Below are 21,990 nucleotides of genomic sequence, written 5' to 3' on the forward strand. Positions count from 1 at the left end.
GCTCAGGTTGAGGTGCAGCAGACCGTCTTGACCAAGTCTACATGCCTAAATGCATTGAGTTGCTGCCATGTGATTGGCTGATTAGTAATTTGCATTAACAAGCAGTTGGACCTAAATATTGTACATAATAAAGTGGCCAGTGAGTGTATTTAAAAAAAAAAATTCTCCATTTTCATTTGTGCCATTTTGTTGTGCGTGACTTAAGACAAATCTGAGTTTTATTATAGCACATTTGGGAATTCCCTTTATATAGGCCAAGAATAATGTAGTTTTATTTTCCTTTATATAGTTTTGGTCAAAATTGCCACTCATGATATATATATGAGCTAGGAAAGCTGTATTGCTTAGCTATAAATTTCATAAATGAAATCACAAAATCTAACAAATAAAAGATTTTGAGTAAGAAAACGCATAAATTAAATATTTTTTTCAATTGTAGGCATTGTTTTATTTGATGTTTTATAACCCTCAACTTGCCCAAGATAACAGCTCTAAATCTCTTGTAATGCTTGATGAGGTTATAACAAACCTGTAAAGACATTGGGCATTTATCCGTACACAGTCTCACTGTATTTTCAGGTTCTTTGATCTTGGTGGACTTCGCACATTTTCTGTAGGATTTCTTTAGTTGTTTTAGTGACTTTTTCTTCATTTAATGGATTAAAAATGCTTATTTATCGTTAATTGAAATAATATTTAAGGCAGAAAGAAATTCATTTTAAACTCTCAGCTAGTACCTGCATTATAAAAACCACCAAAACCACATTTTCAGCTAAACCACCTTTAATATTCAGCTGAAAGAAAAGGTCAACTGCATATTGGGTTGAGGGAGCGTACATTTTCATTCAGCAAATTTTCATTTGGGGGTGAAGTCTCTTTTATTTGAATCTCAAAACACTCTCAGAGGTTTAAAAATCAATCAATTCCTGGTGTAACAAATGATCTTCCTCGAAAACAAAAATCATATGGCTTTGAAAGCAGACATAAGCAGTGTCACAATTTAATTACTGCGAAATTGCCCAAGGTAAAGACATCTGCCAGGCAAATAAATGTTCTAATGCAATGCGAACCTCCGAGATCCTTTGGGAAAGCACTATTGTTATCCACTGTGATTATGTGCATTTTTAATAGCTTTTTTATGGGGATGCTAATGAAACACTCTTCAGAAAATGTCAAACAGGTCTTGGGCGCATGTTGCATAAATATCCATAAAGCTAAATAAATCCCAGCATTCCTACCCTTGATCAACAGTTGCATTGGAGAGGGCTTAGTTGAGTCTAAATGCCAAGGAATCCTTGAAAGCAACAACTGAATATCAAGATGATCTTTTAATTTTATGTTTAATGTAATAGCACCAATTAGTGTGAAGAATGTTACACAATGCATATTGATATTCCTAATAATGCATCAGAGCACACTCAGTATGTGCTTTAAAGTTCACCTGTGCGCAATGTCAATAAAATATTCCTCAGAGAAAGGCAATGCCCAGAGGAAAGAACACAAACAGGCATAAAATCCTCCGATTTCCCCCTCCGGTTTGCTATTTTTGTGAATCACAAATCACTAGGCCAAAACTCAGCTCTCTGCAGACTGGAGCCCAGGGTTACTGTGGTTACATGGGAACCCTAAAGACATCATTTGCACAAGACTTGTTTTCTTTTTCTTTTGCCCCGTTCCCTCTCCCCATACCCATTAGAGAACCTTGGACAGGTCAGATTTATAATTAATGGCATTGACACAGAGAAATGCTGCTTAGAAAAACTAGATTCTGTTGGAAATTTGTAATTAGTTACCACTGATCAAAATATGGAAGAAAGCCCTATGAAAAAAAAAATGGTTTTAGGGAGGAGGAATTAACCAGATGAGGAGTCCGTTGGAAATCTGTGAGCTGGCATTTGCACCACACTGTTCAAGTGCTATTCTGCTATCTGTGTCCATTCTACTGTCAATTACACCACTGCTTGATATTTTATGCAGTGAACGCTTGATATAGGCATGAATAGTATTACCGTAAAACTTTGCCAACAGAAACTTGTTAGTTCACAACTGCCGCTTGTAAAGCTTAGCACAAAAACAAAATTGATTTAAAATAACCATTACATTCTTTGACAAACAGAATTCTAAAAGGACAAAGGCATACTTTTACCGTTACTATTGATTTAATGCATCCTTGAATTAAAGCATTCACTTTAAAATCTTCTGACCTTACATTTTCAACAGTAACGTGTGGAATTTTATTATTTTTTTTTTTTATTACAGACAATCGTGATCAACAATAACTGAAATTACTATTATTAACTGTTTCTACAGGTTTCATCAAGTCAAATTTAAGACTCCCTTTTAAGAGCACCATGAATGAAGTTGTAGACTTGTGCAGAGCTAAACACTGGGGATTTTTTAATGGCCCGTTTTTTAGTTTTAGCTTGCCACAACAGCAGAAAATAAAAATAATAATCATCAAATTTAGTTATTTCTTAGCCATTGTCAAAACAATATATTTCTTATATATTTTTTAGATTACATGGATGACCAAAAATACACATTTGTCAGCTTTCTGTCTGAATGGATTGAGCATAACTCCAATTACAATGCTTTTCTGTTATAAAACCTCGACTATTTCATGTTTATTCATAAATACGTCTGCTCCCCCTCCTGTAATTCTGTAAATAGTTTTTGTATAAATGGAAAATCATGTAAAGGTAAACATTTCTGTTTATACCATGAGGAATTGTGCAATTATTTTTTTCTTTTCCTGATTAGAAAATTAAATGTGGACAATTTGCTGTAAAAATGGTCTAATGACAGTTCTCTTTGCAATAAAAAATAAATAAATATATATGATTGTTTGAGATTGAATGAATATTGGGCAGATTGGGTAGCTTTACTTGGACAGAGGAAAATTAAGACCCATTTAAAATGTTAAGACCTTCAACACAACATTTCAGTGAATTTAAGACTAAGGCCTAAAATTTTAGCTTTTAAAATTTAAGACATTAAGACCCTGCAGACACCCTGTTCTAAATGTGGAAGACTCTAGCCATTGCATGTCATCAATATGAATTTGATAAAAAGAAACTGTTTACAATCACCTCTACATTTTAGAACAGCAGAATGTGGAGGAGGTCAGGTGAATTTATAAATGAGCATCTAGTTCAATAGCAAGACAGCAGGCAGGGTTGATGTCCCTGAATTCACAAATGTTACTGTAGAAAGCTTCCATTGGTATGAATTTTAACAATCTCTTCAGACTTGCATACTTATTCTTAATCATTGGATAAACTACGTTAATAAACATTCCAGGGAAAAAATGTAATCCTGCACTCCTAATTGAGCACTCAAAGACATCAGGATCCACTTTTTTTAAAGAATTTATTCGATGACAATGTACAAGAACATTTTCAGGCTGATGGTCTTCCCTGAAGGTCTTACTGTAAAAGCAAAGATGAGAATACAGTGAGATTTATACAACACTTCACCAATCTAAAACTACATCAGCCTATCACGGACAAATAATTTCTACATAATCCCTAAACATCACATTTATCAAGGACAAAGGCTCTCTTTAAGAGGGAGTATTTTGAGGGATGGGTTGTTTCTGAATAATCCAGTGGGTACGGACACACTTGCAGACATGCAGTCAAAGTGGCTAGTTTACCTCAAATGAGTGAATGCTAACCACACACAGCATGCTACAAATTAGTGAGTCAAATCAATTGACGAACAGTTTGTGCATTCAGCAGATTTTTTTTTCTTTTCAAATCTGTTAGAGACACCGGTTCCTTTGAATATCTGCAAGTGAGGGGGGTAAGGCATTGGGATTGAACATGCAAAGCACTTCAAGTTAAGTGGTAAAAGTGGATCACATCAGCACACCATGCCGATTTCCACTCTACCTTCTCCTGAAAACTCAAGCCTTTCACTTCTGTAATGGTCCAGGGGAGGCAAAAGAAGGTAAAAGATTGGACAAAATGAGATCTTTCAACTAAAACTACTCATGTCTAGAACTGCTAAAACACAGGCCTTCATTTCATGCTGGGTTTGTGATCAACAGCCCCAAAAAACAGTCTATTTGACTGCTGCATGAATTTGTAAATCCTGCTGTTTTGCTTGTGCTACTGATCACTACTATTACGTCAGCACATCACTATTAGTAAGCGCTCTATTCACTACTTAAGTGGGATTAAATAAAGGTGCCTGTAAGAATTATTTTCAACCATAAACTGGGGTCAATAGCATTAGCCATCAACAAAGCAGCTAAATGTTTGGAGTTAACTTTACAGATCACTCCAGACTCTCCTTCCACAGCAGTTAGTCTACTTGTGAAAGTGTTTACCTTCTACAGTCCAGAAGTACATTTGATCAAGAAGGAAAGATGACAAATTACACATTAAAACCAAGACAATGACGACAAAAACATCCATGACAGGCAGAAGATAGAAAAATGGGTCTCAATCCTACACAGAATAACAAAGATGAACATTACCTTTTTGCCAGAAGCACCAACAGATGCTTTCTTGATGCCTCTAACTTTCTTCATTCTGTTCTTGCGTTCCTTGCGCTGTTTTCTGGATGTCTTTTTCTTCTCATAAAGGCCATGCTATAAAGAAAATACAAGTTTTATAAAACAAGCTTCATATGTCTGATGTACAATTTACTAAATAGATCACAAGTAATTTCCTCATGGAGGTCACTCAAAAAAACTTTAAGTTCAAAGAGACCCTTTGGTGTTCCAATGGCAATACAATTTTGCTGTCTATATCATTAAACATACACACACATATATATACATATACACACACACACACACGCGCGCGCAAGTTACTATACATAATCTTAAATCGTCATATTTAAGCCATTGTTCCATATGGCTTGTTTAAATTCAAAATATGGAATTAAATCAAGCACACAAAAAAATGTCTAAAGAGCAAATCTCATATTCTGACCTATACAATCCACATAAAACTAACAAAAAACGATTATATTAGAAGGACATTTTCCAAAAAAAAACAAATAAAAAAAATCTCACATTTACTCAGTTAGCTACAATTGTTTTTGAATTTCAATTTCTGTTAATCAAAGCATAAAATTATGAAAAATGTTAATTTTTATTAAATGTCTATAAAATGTATTAATTGTTGACATTCATAGCAAAAACAAAACTTAACATCTTTGGCTGTTTTTTTTTTCCAACACTCTTCAGTATATCTTTGGTTTCAATAGGTGAAAATCTTAAACTGGTTTGAAACAAGTTGGAGCAGTAAGAAAATAATAGAAGAATGTAAATTTTCAATTATTCCTTTAAATTATTCAAAAATGAGTCAAACCATCTTGCTGACAAATGGCCAAAACCTAGCATGTTGATGGACCAGCAAAAGGAAAATGTAGTTTTATGGAAATGCATTTGGGCACTCAACAGTGATTCTAAGTTAGTGGAAAGTAAATCATGGTAAAAAAAAAGTCTACTCATTTTACTTAAAAATCGCCCTGGATTTTCAAAAATTTGCTAAAATGCAACTTTCCTTGATTTTCTTTTTTGATTGTTGACAACTGACTGATGGTTTGCTTTGGAATCTTTATGGAGCCACTCAATTGTGATCTCCTACTAGAAGTGAAATTACTGTTATTTCTAAATGTGGAATCTGGACGCCATTGCATTTTCATAAATAGAATTTTGTTTTGCTGACAAGAGATGGTTTATAAGAATCTCTCGTTAGAAATTTAGAAAACTGGTTGTAATGTTGCATTCCCAAATTCACACTAAAAACACAAAATGCCTGGAACATCCGACATAACACACAGTTTTTTTACCAATCACACTTAAGTTTGTTACTAGACTTTTGGCAAATATACTTTGGATGCTATAATGGTCATATGATGCTACATTCTGCTGTGACTTTACATAACATTCAAATTAATATTTTCAGTCTACATTTTAATCTTTAAATTATTTAAATTCCGCTATGTCATGTCATGATGCATGAATTTTACATTGAAGAACTTATTTATGCTACATGACCAAACTTCATGTCAAGTACTCATTTCACCTTAGAGTTACTTTTTAAACATGATATTTTGAATAATGATGAAAACAAGAGACCACTGTCTTCCGCAGGATTTGTTTTACTTTATTCGAAAAACACTCAATCTTCAAAATATATTTTGGGGGTAAACGGAAAAAAACTCTAAGGATTGAAACATGTTAAGGGTGAGTTAATGACAGTTTTTAATTTTTTTGTGTGAACTCTTTTAAATGTTTAGAGAACTTGCTTTAGAAAGCAGCAACAACAAAAAAATAAATTAAATTAAAAAAAATAATTAACAAGCCTATTTTCTCGTTTTAAGACAACGGTGCAAAAGGTAGTACCTTAATACTTCAACTTTATAATTATTAATCATGCAGCACTATAAGCATCAGTAAAACGGCATACCCTCTGCAGCCTGTATTTGGGCTCATTCTTCTTGGCGTAGTCCAACGAATCGTAGATCATGCCGAATCCTGTTGTCTTGCCACCACCAAACTGTGTTTTGAAGCCAAAGACGAACACCACATCAGGGGTTGTTTTGTACATTTTTGCAAGCTTTTCCCTGATCTCTGTTTTAGGGACTGTTGCTTTGCCCGGATGCAGGACATCGACAATCTGAAAATATAAAACACGAATGAGCAAATCCATCTTAAGACATTTTAATTTCAGTAACCAAAGAAATTAAAATTGCCAACCACTTACCATTTGCTTCCTCTGAAGCAGCCGGTTTGTCATAAACTTTCTGGTCCTGACAGTGACTGTGTCGTTCTGCAAAGTGACATTGATATCCTGATTAAAAAGTTCACTTAAATCTAGCAATTATAATATCACATCTCAACAAAAACGACGAGTTAAACTTGCATGAGAGCTTTTCTCAAAGAACATATTTCATACTTCTTGTCATGACAGCTTCATTTCTAACTCGAAAGATACTTCACAGCAATATATTGTTACAAAAAAAATCCAACAGTTACTTGACGAAAATCAGAATAATTTTACAGATATGTACTAATAACTATACAGTAGAAAACACCTTAGCTTCGCCAGCATGGACCCATGGTTAGCAGTTTAGCCATGTTAGCTTCATAGGCTCGACACTAAATACAAGGGCCAACTTAAGGGGTAAGGTTTCATAGATTTACTATTTTATGTCCACCGACACAAATGTTCCCACTCAATAATGTTTTTATCCCTCATCGCGCAGGCAGTGCATAACTGTAGCACGATGGTACGAACTGAAAAAACTATGATCTTTCGTTGTGGTCATAAACAGCATGTCGTCCAAATGAAGCTATAAATTGGTCATCGTATATGCTTATAGTGCTTTAAACTCAAAATGACACTATTATACCGTCGGATGGTGAAGATTTAATCAGATTATTGAATTCATTTGTCCCCACTCGACTCACCATCTTGGCGTCGGCTCGCTCAGGGACGAGGAAAAGGAAGAAGGACCTGTAGGTGCCCGAGAATATGCCTGAGCGCTGGTATAGTATATTGGGGAACTGCCTGACTGAAAAGTAATACCAAGTTAAATTTGTGTTCAAAAACGGTTTAAAACATATTTTTATTCTACACGTAAGACTTAAAGGTATATTTAACATTTTAACTAACTTCAAATATGTATCTACCCTAACCCTAACCGAAAGATCAATAAATGCACAGTCATTTTACGACTGCTTAAAATCAAAATACTCTTATTTCCCGATTTATAACTTAATATTAATTACATACTTGAAAATCTCGAAACGGTTTAGCAAACTAGTAGACGCTGTGAAATTTCTAGCTTCTAAAGCTAGGTGTCAGTCGCGAACAATTTTTCTATTTGCTTTTTACTTTAATGCAGGATTTCAATGAATCTAACTGAATATTACACTTTTACAGTATCAAACAATTTAAAGTGATTCGACAGAGACAGCTGAAACCAAAGACACAGGACAATGAGAACAGTGCGATTTATTTCAAAGTTTAGTGCACGTTATCATTGCAATATGCTAAAATAAAAACTGTATGGGTGGACAGCATTTTATTTACACAGCAGAGACATAGCATCAAATTATATACATGTGTTTATTATATTATAAACATAAATATAATACTCTAATATAAATGCAATGTTTGCTTGTTTGCAGTACTGTCCGTGTAAGGCATTTCACATAAAAAAATGTATACATAAAGTTCGCAAGACAGAGAAGTAGCTACTAAAATACCCCCTTGAAAAGATTTTCCAGATTTTTCTAAAGAACAGCAGGCAGTTCACAACAAACAACACTCCAATCAACCATCACAAAGCAAAAAGAGTCACATCCAGGTCACCACTTCCAGACAGTATTACAGAAATCATTCTGTCTTCTGTACTATATGTAAAAATGTTTCATATGAAATGTCTTTCTCAGCAGAGTATAAAATAAATAAATAACATGCATGTTTTCACTTATTTTGTTAAAATTCTCAACATTTCCAACAATTCTGTAAGGGGCTCACAAACATTCACTTGCCAATGCACAAGTCTGTAATGATTCAAAAGTTTAAAATAATCAAGGATGTATTAAATTGATCAAAACTGAGAGTAAAGTTTTGATAGTAGTAATGATATATATTTATTTTGGAATCAGTTTTGATAGTAGTAATGATATATATTTATTTTAGAATCAGTTTTGATAGTAGTAATGATATATATTAATTTTAGAGTCAGTATTGATAGTAGTAATGATATATATTTATTTTAGAATCAGTTTTGATAGTAGTAATGATATATATTTATTTTAGAATCAGTTTTGATAGTAGTAATGATATATATTAATTTTAGAGTCAGTATTGATAGTAGTTATGATATATATTTATTTTAGAGTCAGTTTTGATAGTAGTAATGATATTAGGGGAGAGCAGGGACGAAAGTAACATTTTTTATTTACTCATTCATTTATTTTCCTTCAACGCAGTCCCTTTATTCATCAGGGGTTGCCACAAAAGAATGAACCGCCAACTTATCCAGCATGTTTTACACAGCGGATGCCCTTCCAGCTGCAACCCAACACTGGGAAACATCCATATGCACTCGTTCACACTCATACACTACGGCCAATTTAGCTTACCCAATTTCTTATTCATATAGCGCATGTCTTTGGACTGTGGGGGAAACTAGTGCACCCGGAGGAAACCCACGCCAACACAGGGAGAACATGCAAACTCCACACAAAATTGCCAACTGACCCAGCTAGGACTCAAACCAGCGACCTTCTTGGTGTGTGGCAACAGTGCTAGCCACTGAGCCACTGTGTTGCCTAACATTTATCATAAAAACCTAATTTTAAAAGATAAAGCTTTTAGCAGAAATATATTTTTGCTGTGGTTACCTGCTCACAAGAGTGGTCCATCGAAATCAGATGTTATTTTGTATCAATGTAGAACACCTGCAACATCACTTCACTTTTTAAACAAAAGTAGCACATTGTTACTTTTGACCCTATCAGCAGGGACGAAAGTAACACACAGGTGGGCTAAAAGTGACACAACAATATTTGCTAGATTTCCTTAATCTTGTTTTTTTTTTTTTTAAATATATTTGACTATTGACCTTGTTATTGTTAACTGCAAACATATCAAAACTGATTGTAAACACATTCATATTATTACAAAATATTACAAATTACAAATGTCAGATTTGATCTTTCAACGCATGCGGATCATCAAAAAAAGCATCACAATTGCCACAAATATGTTAAGCAGGACAACTGTTATCAACATCCTAAAAGAGTCCCTTGAGAAAATGAATGTATTTGAATGATTTCTGAAGGATCACGTGATACTGAAACTGTGGGGAAGGCTGCTTATCTTTCAGCTTTGCTATCACAAGAATACATCATTTTTAAAAAATATAATAAACTAGTTTGAGTTACTGTTGCTGTAATAATATTTCTCAATATTCTTGTTGTTTTTACTGTATTTTTAGTCAAATAAACGTAGCTCTGGTGATCATAAGAGACTTCATTTAAAAACATTTACTATATACATACATGTATATAACTATCAGTCTCTAATACATCCTGCATGATTCCTATTGTTCTCCACAGAAATTCTCTCCTCTAGAAATGACATAGACGTTCGCATGTTTGATCTTGCATATTGCACCTGATCGATTATATGTATTCTAGGCATGACGGAGATCTCTTCATCCTGCCTGGCAGACTTACAAAAAAGCACTTTTGATTTGTCCTTTACGTCCACACGGTGGCTGGACCTCCTAATGCAAACAGAAAGCGTGGACATGCAGTTCTTCTGGAAGTTTTCATTCATAAAAGCATAGATAATAGGATTGTTGAATGAATTTGAAAAGCCTATGGCCTGTGCGACAGCTATAATCATATTAACTGTGACGTCATCGTACTTCTTGTTCAGGTAACCTGAAAACAAAAACAAGTAAAAAGGAGATTTAAGAGTACTGTGAAATGCACAGATATTTTACTGAACACTGAAATGTTCTTACTGTACTCAAACAGGATGTGAACTGTATGAAAAGGAGCCCAGCAGACAGTAAACAGCACGACAATGGTGACCATCATCTTGATTGCTCTTCGCTTCTTTCTGATGCATAAAGAGCAATTAGGTACATCATTTACATACAGTCATGTATTTTTTTATTTGATATATGCCAACACTTACACTCACCAGCCACTTTATTAGGTACACCTTACTAGTGCCGGGTTGGACCCCTTTTTCCCTTCAAAACTGCCTTAATCCTTCGTGGCGTAGATTCAACAAGGTACTGGAAATATTTCTCAGAGATTTTGGTCCATATTGACATGATAGCATCACGCAGTTGCTGCAGATTTGTCGGCTGCACATCCATTATGTGAATCTCCCGTTCCACCACATTCCAAAGCTGCTTTATTGGATCGAGATCTGGTGACTGTGGAGGCCATTTGAGTACAGTGAACTCAGTGAAATGTTCAAGAAACCAGTCTGAGATGATTTGTGCTTTATGACATGGCACATTATCCTGCTGGAAATAGCCATCAGAAGATGGGTACACTGCGGTCATAAAGGGATGGAGATGGTCAGCAACACTACTCAGGTAGGCTGTGGCATTGACACAATGCTCAATTGGTACTAACGGGTCTAAAGTGTGCCAAGAAAATATGCCCCACATTATTACACCACCACCAGCAACCCGAACCTGAAGGCAGGATGTATCCATGCTTTCATGTTGTTGATGCCAAAATCTGACCCTACCATCCGAATGTTGCAGCAAAAGTCAAGACTCATCCGACCAGGCAATATTTTTCCAATCTTCTATTGTCCAATTTTGGTGAGCCTGCGCGAACTGTAGCCTCAGTTTCCTGTTCTTAGCAGACAGGAGTGGCACCAGGTGTGGTCTTCTGCTGCTATAGCCCATCTGCCTCAAGGTTCGACGTGTTGTGCGTTCAAAGATGCTCTTCTGCATACCTCGGTTGTAACAAGTGGTTATTTGAGTTACTGTTGCCTTTCTATCAGCTCGAACCAGTCTGGCTATTCTCCTCTTACCTCTGGCATCAACAAGGCACTTGCGCCCACTGCTGCTCGCTGGATATTTTCTCTTTTTCAGACCATTCTCTTTAAATCCTAGAGATGGTTGTGCGTGAAAATCCCAGTAGATCAGCAGTTTCTGAAAATCTCAGACCAGCCCGTCTGGCAACAACAACCATGCCACGTTCAAAGTCACTTTCTTTGAACATCTTTCTTCCCCATTCTGATGCTCAGTTGGAACTGCAGAAGATCGTCTTGACCATGTCTACATGCCTTAATTCATTGAGTTGCTGCCATGTGATTGGCTGATTATAAATTTGCGTTAACGAGCAGTTGGACATGTGTACCTAATAAAGTGGCCAGTGAGTGTATATTCCAATGCTAATTCTCTAAAACAGATATCTGAGCTGTGGAAGAAACAAAATTAAAAAATTTTCCATATGGAAAATATTATAACAATAACTAACAGACCTTTAATAAGAGACCTGATGTAAGTATAGATTTACCACTCATTCTTTTAGATATCAATTTCCAGAACTTTTCAAATTTCATTTCAACAGGATTAAAAGATTAGAGTTAATATAAAGTAATATGAAGTACTATAGTCCTTTAAGAAAAAATACCAAATTAGAAATAAAGACTGAGCTCCAAATGTTTAACTCTTCACTTTGAGCACAGTTAAACAAATATGCAATTATTTATTGATACATGTTGAATAAACAATTGATCAAACAATTAATAACAATAAAAGCTATAAAAAACTATTTTAATACTAAAGAAAGTTAAAGATAATGATCGTATAGTGAGTCATTGTTTAAATCTATTCATACAAAGCACGCATTCATTTAGGAATGAAGCCTTTATTGAAGCCTTTCTCCAAAAATGATGAAAAAATGCTAATTAATTTAGCAACAAAACTTCATGTTGCATGTTTGGACTGGAAAACTGGTAAATAATTTTCTATGTCTTCCAAGATGCATTAGAACCCTGTCAGAGGTTGTTAATCACTTGCATATGCATTTGTTGAACCCATCTGTTTGCATCAATTTAACTCATTCATTAAATTTTCTTTTCAGCTTAGTCCCTTTATTAATCAGGGGTCGCCACAGCGGAATGAACCACCAACTTATCCAGCACATGTTTCACCCAGCGGATGCCCTTCAAGCCGCAACCCATCTCTGGGAAACATCCATACACACTAATTTACACTCATACACTACGGACAATTTAGCCTACACAATTCACCTGTACCGCATGTCTTTGGACTGTGGGAGAAACCGGAGCAGCTGGAGGAAATCCACGCGAACGCAGGGAGAACATGCAAACTCCATACAGATACGCCAACTGACCCAACCGAGGCTCGAACCAGCGACCTTCATTCTGTGAGGTGACAGCACTACCTACTGCGCCACTGCGTCGTCCATCAATTTAACTCATTTTTCTAAAACAAAAAGTACTTTACCCAAGATGCTTTTCTTTAAAGTCCAACAATCAGAGAATGAGCATTTAAATGAAAGCTTTAGTTCCATCCTCTCCCTTTGATGCAGATTTAGTAAGAAACCTAAAAATACCTAAAACCTAAAATAGTAAAATAACCTAAAATTAGTTTCTATTTTAATCAATAACTTTAAATAAACGATCACCATCATTCATCATTTTCCTTGTAGTTTTTAAATACACAGTCTTATACCTTTTTGGTCAGATTTCCAAATACTGCTTCAGAACAAAGTTTGTAAAGAAGTTTTATTGGTACAATAAGCATATTTAAGGTTTTAAATGAAAATTATATATTGTAACTTGCACACCAGCTTATAATCGGTGTGTTGTTTTTTTTAACACTGCAGTTTTGACCTGATACAACCTGTGTTGTATTGATATTCAGCCCATTATCACAGTATTCAGCCCATCATCTATTAAAAAAACAGATAATAGACAAGAAACAGTTATTTATTTAACAGACTAAGGCCAAACCCATGTTTTTAACACTAGAGACCATTTTTTTAAAAAGCCCAAAGCAACAGAATGGTGAGAGAATATCTAGGTCTCTAACTAGTTAGGAAATAATCATTTGCAATTAAATTTAGTAAAATATGCATCAATTCACTCTCAGTTGTGTGTTTAATATGGCTAAATTCCTAATCTTCCTTGTCTTTACCTATTCAGAATTATTTAACTCATGTTAGAGATTCCATATATCAGTTTAATATGTCATAATATAGTGAAAAGATTGCATTATTTTTGGTCATTTCATATTTTATTGACATATATATCCTGAAAGCAATTACCTGGCTATTTTGCTGACCTCCCTTTGGTTCATAGCATTGAGGACTGAAGAGTCTCCAACTTGTTTGCGGATCCAGAGCTCAATCCCGATTCTGGTGTAGAGTATGAGCATGGCTGCGAGAGGCAGGAGGAAGAGGAATACTAAGATGAAGGTTGCGTATCGTTTCCTGTGGGTGCTCGACCTCCAGCGCTCCTGACAGCACACATGATGGTTATCGTACAGAAAGTCATATTTCACCTGCACAGAGGAGATTTGTAACAAATTAGCAAGTTTGAAAAACATTATTAATATAGCTGTGGCAGTGGCATGCAAAATTATGATGTGAATGATCTAGTAGAGGCATGACGGCTTTACATTCTGAAGAACTCGTGTTTTGTTTAAAAAATGAACACAGAAGTTTGCATCAATCTGATTGAGTTAATTCAATTCAATTCATGTTTATTTCTATAGCGCTTTTACAATGTAGATTGTGCCAAAGCAGCTTAAGAAAGATGTTCAAGTAAATTTAAAACAGTGTCAGTCCAGTTTCAGAGTTGATGTTCAGTTCAGTTCAGGTCAGTGTGGTTTAATTTTCACTGTTGAAAGCCCAAACACTGAAGAGCAAATCCATCGATGCGCAGCTCTACAAGTCCCAAACAAAACAAGCCAGTGGCAACAGGGGCGAGGAACAAAACTTAACCAATTGATGAAAATGAAGGAAAAAACCTTGAGCGAAAGCAGGCTTAGTTGGGCACGACCATTTTCCCTCTGGCCAAACATTTAGGCGCCAGAGACTGGAGAATGCTGGACGTGTATTGTGGAGAAGCTGCAGGTGTGAGTAGGTCACCAGCGGGTGTTCAGGCTGGCCCACAGGATCAATGCGAAGACTCGTCTGTCACTGGAGTGACAGCATCCTTTCAGGAATCAGTCTCATGCTCTCCGCTCCTCCATGACCACCACAGCATCTGCTCAGGATATAGCCTGGTCCAGGATTATGGATACCTTGGTATCATTTCTTTATAGGCCTTGGATCGCATCAATCTCTGGAGGCCTCAAGATGAGTATCCCCAGGTTAAGTTAAGACAACCTCTAATGCTTTTGTTTGATTAACTCAATACATTAGGTGTATTATTAGTAACAATTATTACAATTGTGATTGTCACAAATTTGTGATTAACACCAAAATGTATTTCCTTTCACTAAAAAAGATGAAAAACAATTCTGCTCAAAATTCTCAATCCAGTGTTCAGGATCAGATTCTTCTTCAGTTTTAAAGAAAGGGACTAAAAAAGAAAATGAAACCATTTTTTTCTTAGTCTGAAGAACATTTAAACATCTGGAGAGCATTTTTTTTTCAATCTAACAATTTATAAATGGTTTCTTTGAATAGCAAAGGTTCTTTAGGGAACATCATTACCAATCATAAAAATAAAAAATAACAAATATATTATTTTCTGTATTAAATACAATATAATTTTTAAATGTTTTTATTTTTTTCAAATTCAAATTTACTACACTGTGAAAAGTATCCATATATTAGAGATTTTCCGTACTTTGCAATTCATTTTTTTTTTCCTTCATTTATTTAGGTTTTTTAATTGAATTGTGGGTCCTTGATCTTTCTTCCAGCAGCTTTGTAGACGGTAAGTTTGAAAAAGAGACTTTTGTTAACATTTTTAATAGTTTAAAGTGATATATTGTCTGTGTTGGTGTTGTATATTATGGTAAAAAAAACTTGTAATAAACTGACAGTACATTTTCTGTTATTTTACAGACTTATTTCTCTATACAGGTAGATTATTTCTTTCATTCACCCATTCATTCATTCATTCATTCATTCATTTTCTTTTTGGCTCTGTCCCTTTGTGAACCTGGGGTCGCCACAGCAGAATGAACCACCAACTTATCCAGCATATGTTTTACGCAGTGGATGCCCTTCCAGCTGCAACCCATCACTAGGAAAAGATTGTTTCTTAAAGACTATATTATTTCAAACTACTAAAATGTCAATAAAAGTCACGTTGTTTTACTGTAGAGTTGAATTTTCAACATCAAAAGTCGACAGAGCAGAGACCCAGGTCCCATAATGCAATTCACAACCAAAAAAAAAAAACCTGAACTGTTTTAATTAACAGGTATTTTTACAGTGTACTCAGTCATTACGCGATTTTGGACACACCATTCATTTCAACTTCCAGTCCTATGCAAAAAGCATGCTTTGTGATATAAATCTGATTTAAGTCTGAAATTTAAGTCATCAAGACAATTTTATAAACTTGTGGTTACGTTAAACACAATATTAAAAAGAAAACAGACATATTTACTCAACAGAAACAAAAGCTTTTGCATAACGTGCAGATAAAAAATAATGATACTTTTTTCAATTCTTTTAATTATTCCTTAAACTTAATGATCACCCTTGTCAATAAAAACCACTAAATTGCATGAATTACGTTTTGCATAAACAAGTGAAACCTAGAATAATCCTTTTGTTATGGTAATGCACCCACAAAAAATGTGCACATAGGTGCTGCGGTGCCAGTGACTGAATACTAACTAATGTTTGGACAGAGATGTTTTGAATTAAAAAAGGTTCAAATGGAACATTTCAGCCAAATAATCCAAAGAGTACCTCTAATTGTTGAACAAAAAGCATTGGTGATCCAACCATCATGGCTGCGATCCAGACAACCCCTAACAGAGAATGAAACTCCATTATTGAGGTGCTTTATGCATAGATGCATGATCAAATACTGCCAAAGCGACTGAAATGTGAATAAACAATGGAAGGGTGATGGTTGTGAAAAACTACACACCCAGCATTCGATATGCTCTTTGCGGGGTGCATTGTCTTTTGATTTTCAGAGGATGTACGATGCCCTGGTATCTCTCCACAGCGATGCAGGTCATTGTGAGGATGCCGGTCACTACAGCAGTGGTCTGAACAAATGGGACAGTTTTACACACCAGCACACCTGCAAGCAAAAGACCAATTCCTCAGACTTTTGTTTTTATTGAAATAACACAGAACTTCAAAGACAACAAACACCTGTAACACAAATACACTTCATTGTATGATTATTACATTATATTAGCATGTATTATTATTGCATGTAAATATTATTTCTTTTAAAAGGACACTATATACTGTGGAACCTCAATTTTTTATATGAACTGAAAAGTATGCTCCGATCGATTGGCCGGAGATCAGTATCGGACGATAATCACATTTCATGACTCGATCGGTACTCGCTAATCTGGCCGATCTCATGAACCGATCCCAATTGTTTATTTATGAGTTTATAAGCAGAGGACATATAAGAACTGAAATCTTTTTTACATATCACAACTGAAAGTTCTGTATTTTCAACATTATTGCAAGTTCATTAAAACCTGGCTGGAAAATTTGTGAAATAAAAAAACTAAAATAACTATTTTTAATTTAATAATAAAACTTATTTTAATAAACAGTTTATGGACCTATTTCCTTTTAGTAAAGAAGTATTGGATTTATAGGTGTGCATTTTAACTTCTTATTAGTGGTGAAAAGAGTACTGAAAAAATCATACTTAAGTAAAAGTACCATTACTTGCCTAAAAATGTAGTGCAAGTAGAGTAAAAGTATCTCTTGTGGATATTAAAGTATGAGTAAAAAGTAGCTCTTTCAAAAGTACTCAAGAGTAGTGAGTAAGTATCACGCTGTAAAAAGCTGATGCATTTACATGTAATTTGTGGATGTGTGTAAATGTAACATTCTGTAGTGCATTTAGTTATTGCCCAGCAGGCACACAACGTCATAAGACGTTAAAATTAGGTTAGATTTAGGTTGTGATATCAGGTGACCAAAATTCAATGTCTAGCCAGCATCTAAGGACATCGATATTTTGATGCCCAATAACAACATCAAATGATGCATATATTTGGTTGATTTTAGGTTGTGTTAGAAGGGGACCAAAATCCAACGCCGAGCCAACATCTTAAACTAACGTCATATTGATGTCCGATATTGACATTTATTTGTCAGGTATGATAACCAAAATCCAACATCTGATAGACGTCATGGTGGTAACGTCCACACAACATCAAGCTGTAAGATCAGTACTGTTACATACATTAACATATTTGGTAGCTTTTAGGTTGGACATTGATGTCGTCGGTCTGACGTTGGTTTCTGATGCCAACCCAATATTTGTTACCAAACAAAATGCAACGTCCCCACGATGTTGGGGTACAACATCAATCTGACGTCATGTTGATGTCTTGTGCCTGCTGGGTGTTTAAGTTTCGGTCATTATACAGTAAACATCTGTCTTCTTCTCATCAGTGATATGCATCTAAACAGTTTCTGGGTCAATGCATGTAAAGATTTTGGACATCGTCTTGGACACTTTTAATGCTTCCAAACAGTTTGCTGCAATTATAAATTGCCCATGTCTTGAGGTTGTTCATTATGATACGATTTACTTTCTATGTGCGATTTGATTCAACTTGCAGGACTGATTTTTCTAATTTCTAAAAAATATAGTAGTGATTGCAATTTGAAGGAAAGTAGTGGAGTAAAAGTACCAATACTGCATTAAAAATGTACAAGGAAAAGTAAAAGTACACATTTTAAAACTACTTAGCAAAGTAGAATTTCTGACAAAAACTACTGTTACAGTAAGTTGAGTGTTTGTAATTTGTTACTTTACACTACCGCTTCTTATGCATCAAATATGCGCTCCAAACTTCATTGAGATCTGTTGAATTCTTTTTCCATAATTTGCAGTGTTTCCAAATTGCTTTGTTAGTTTTTTCTTTTCTGTTTTATCTACTATTTTCTGTAAAGCTGATTCTGACCATGACATGTCCACACTGAAGGGTAGTTATTGTGAAACTTGATATATACAAATAAACTAGGATTGAAATGAATTCAATTACAACTAAACCAAGATTTTCAGTAATAATGGTAAAATAGCCAACTAGAATCTACATTCACTCATATTTGTCAAGATCTAATGGATTGAAGATACTTCTAATGGTTTAGTTCTTGAATTAAATCAAATTAAATTCTTGTTGTTAGTATTACATTGTTAGTATTTCCTTAAGGGGAGTGAAGCAATGTTGTTAAATTAAAAACTAAATAACGCATGTCAGAGAGGCATAACAAACATGCAGAATGCATGCATGCGTGTGTGTGCGTGTATGTAATTCAGTAAACCCTCACATGATCAACAACACAGAATAGAACACATGATATTATGATTATCCACATCATTTATTTAAGAAATTTACTTTGAAATTTACTAGTTATCAGCTGCAAAAATAAATAAATACACGCAACATCAGAATCTTTTCAAGCTATGTTTTTATAATAGAAATGAGTTGACAAAAATGAAAAATATTTAATGATAATAATGATTATTATTATTTGATCATATCATGAAGTATCCTGTCATTAAGACACTCACTGAAATAGTAGTTATCAAATGCATCAATCAGTCAGTCATCATTTCATCATTATCATTTAACAGATTTCTTATAATGAAACGAACCCTAAAAGTTTTCAACCACAACAACACACAAAACAGCGTTTTAAGTGACAGGCTACTCACCACCGAACCATTCAGAAGAAATGTTCTGCAGGAGAGTGAATGGGATGCAGAAGAAAGAGATGAGCAGGTCGCTGACGGCTAGAGAGCAGATGAAGATATTCGTGGCGGTCTGAATACCTCGCTTTCTTAACACAATATACACAACGACACTGTTTCCGACGAGAGCCAGCAGAAAAATCACCGTGTACACGAGAACAAACGTAGTTTTGGCGCCAGCGGGTAACTCCGGGATGTAAACCAGCGGCTCGATCTGGTACGTCTCGATGAACTCCTGACGGGTGAGGTTGTAAAACTGTAGTAGTTGCTCCAGCACTTCGGGAGTAATCTTCTTATCCCCCATCTATAATGCTCGTCTTTGAAACGGGAACAGAAAGAAATCAAAGTTTTACAGCTGTGTTGTAAGTCAGTTCTGCCCTTCGCGCCTCTTCACACTGAATCAGCTGCAGTTCCCTTGATGCGGAGTATTTCTTCTCACACCTCGGCTGTGTCTCATACCTGTTTCAGTATATTTCTGAGGCACACACTCTCTGTCTAAACACGCTGTCTAGGTGGAAAACACACTGAGTTTGGAGACATGTACTCACTGTAATTCGACACTTAAATGGTGGCTGAGATGTAGCCTAGGTTCAATTTATTTATTAAAAAGACAAACGAAGTTAAATAAGAAATTACGGAATAGCCTACGCAGAATATTAAACAATAATTAATTATTAAACAATGACAAGGCTACTAATGACACGTCATTATTAAAACTGTTAGTAGTGGCTATAAAAAATAAATAAAAGAAAATAATAATAATAACCTTTATTTAACCAGGTAAATCCATTGAGAGACAGTTCTCATCTACAACGACAACATAAGAGGCAGAATAAAAAGCACAAAACAGTATGGATAATCACAAAAATTCTGGGTTCCACACAATCGATTTGTGTTTGGACAACATAAAGGAATTAGGTTAACGTATTAGTTTTTTCAAATTTAAGTGGAATGAACATAAAACAATTAAGCTGTACCCAAAAAAACTCAAGAACTGTGTTGTTTCATACATTTTTCATTCAACTTAGTCGCTTTATTCATCAGGGGTCACCACAGCTGAATGAACAACCAATTTTTACACAGTGGATGCCCCTTCAGTTGCAACCCAGTACTGGTAAACACCCACACACACACACATATACAGCCAATTTAGTTTGTTCAGTTCAGCTACTGCATGTCTTTGGACTGTGGAGGAAACCAGAAACCCGAACTGTGGAGGAAACCCGAACAAACAGGGAGAACATGCAAACTCCACACAGAAATGTCAACTGACCCAGCCGGGACTTGAACCAGCAACCTCCCTGCTGTGAAGTGACAGTGCTACCCACTGAGCCACCGTGCCACCCCTGTGTTGTTTCAGCCCATTTTAAATAAGTAGTTTGATCAAACAGAAATATTTTAGCAGAACACAAATATAAAAAACAACTTATAATACAAGAAAACAAGCAAACAACTAAAAACAAGTATACAGTAATCTTGTACTTTTAACTAAGTAAATAAATGAATAAAGAATAAGAATAAAATAGAAAAGTCAAATAGCAAAAAAATCTAAAAGAAGATGACTAATTAATAGTAATACTGGGTAATATAAATATTTTTACAGAGTGAATTGCAAATTGTGAGTTTAAATACAGATTCTTGTATTACAGATTTAAAACTTTGCATTAAAATGTTCAAAATTTGTACTTTGAAATAAACAAGAAATCTTGACTGTTCTATAGTATTCAACTAATTTATTTTTATTTACTTATTCATTATTTATTTATTTATACTTTAATTTAATGCTTTAATTGAGCTTTTTAATTGATTAGTTTTGTGATCTGATGTGTCTCATTGCTGTTAAAGTAGAAGCAGTTTACATCAGCTTCAATCAAAGTTCACCGTAGATTTTTCATCACTACATTTTGTGGTCATCTGGCACTTATTCAATATTCATTCGATCTCCTGATCCAAATCATCAAAGAATTTATGTTTATATGAAAGAATAAATTAAACAAAATTATACTCAAGATGCGAGACACATGCTGGAATCTGGATTCATATCTGTTTGATCCTATACAGCTCAAAGAAAGATTTATATTTATATGTATGCTCTGCTTTGCATCTTGATTACATTCACTCCTACGTTTACAATTTAATAAACAATTGAGATCAAAAACTGAGAAGAACTTATACAATTTCCTAAGGTCACAGTTTAGTCCTATTTGCAGTTACCCTAACAGGAGTAATTTACTTTGCATATTTAACATATTTTATTGAAGTTACATATATCCTAGTAGATATTTGAAAAATAATATTTGAAAAAAAAAACCTTCTATAGCCATTTCTTTGTTTAATTTGATGCTAGGCACTAATGCTAACTGCAAATCCACATATGGCTCTTTAGGGTGGGGATCTTAATTTGGAATTTGGTACATTTCTCTTTCTTTTTTAGTATGCCTAAAGTTTAGTACAAATAGAAGTGCCCCTGTAGAAAACTGTCAGATGTTGTATGTTCTGGGCCAACAAAAGGTGCATCCCAGGATCTGCCATTTACATTTGCCAGAAATTGTCAAAAAAAAAAAAAGTT

The 21,990-nt window shown here is 34.8% G+C and overlaps 2 protein-coding genes across 3 annotated transcripts; both read right to left on the reverse strand.

Moving 5' to 3' along the window:
* Positions 1-3,350: 3,350 nt before the first annotated feature.
* Positions 3,351-7,509, reverse strand: rps24 (ribosomal protein S24). 2 transcript variants are annotated; one of them, XM_056470994.1, is made up of 6 exons: positions 7,433-7,509; positions 6,726-6,791; positions 6,429-6,638; positions 4,484-4,597; positions 3,894-3,922; positions 3,351-3,428 (listed from the first exon to the last, which is right to left on the reverse strand). In XM_056470994.1, exons 1-5 carry the CDS (start codon positions 7,433-7,435, stop codon positions 3,917-3,919), a joined length of 399 nt encoding a protein of 132 aa, XP_056326969.1. In that variant the 5' UTR covers positions 7,436-7,509; the 3' UTR covers positions 3,351-3,428; positions 3,894-3,916. The 2 variants fall into 2 exon arrangements, with proteins under 2 accessions (XP_056326969.1, XP_056326970.1); XM_056470995.1 differs by lacking the exon at positions 3,894-3,922.
* A 2,426-nt stretch (positions 7,510-9,935) lies between these two features.
* On the reverse strand, positions 9,936-19,725 carry qrfpra (pyroglutamylated RFamide peptide receptor a). Its single transcript, XM_056471514.1, has 6 exons — positions 19,386-19,725; positions 16,608-16,766; positions 16,424-16,485; positions 13,814-14,049; positions 10,510-10,607; positions 9,936-10,426 (listed from the first exon to the last, which is right to left on the reverse strand). The coding sequence occupies exons 1-6, from the start codon at positions 19,723-19,725 to the stop codon at positions 10,053-10,055; spliced, it is 1,269 nt and encodes a 422-aa protein (XP_056327489.1). The 3' UTR covers positions 9,936-10,052.
* Positions 19,726-21,990: the final 2,265 nt, after the last annotated feature.

Source organism: Danio aesculapii, chromosome 13, assembly GCF_903798145.1.
Source record: "Danio aesculapii chromosome 13, fDanAes4.1, whole genome shotgun sequence".
Classification (NCBI taxonomy): domain Eukaryota; kingdom Metazoa; phylum Chordata; class Actinopteri; order Cypriniformes; family Danionidae; genus Danio; species Danio aesculapii.

Excerpts from the sequence above, each read along its gene's own strand:
- rps24 (XM_056470994.1), bottom strand. Across the intron at positions 6,639-6,725 it reads TGCTTCAGAGGAAGCAAATG|ATTGTCGATGTCCTGCATCC; the intron begins GTAAGTGGTTGG and ends TTATATTTTCAG. Across the intron at positions 4,598-6,428 it reads CCAAATACAGGCTGCAGAGG|CATGGCCTTTATGAGAAGAA; the intron begins GTATGCCGTTTT and ends TTTTCTTTATAG.
- qrfpra (XM_056471514.1), bottom strand. The coding sequence starts at position 19,725 with ATGGGGGATAAGAAGATTACTCCCGAAGTGCTGGAGCAACTACTACAG. Across the intron at positions 16,767-19,385 it reads TTCTTCTGAATGGTTCGGTG|GTGTGCTGGTGTGTAAAACT; the intron begins GTGAGTAGCCTG and ends TTTTGCTTGCAG. Across the intron at positions 10,427-10,509 it reads TCACATCCTGTTTGAGTACA|GTTACCTGAACAAGAAGTAC; the intron begins GTAAGAACATTT and ends TTTTGTTTTCAG.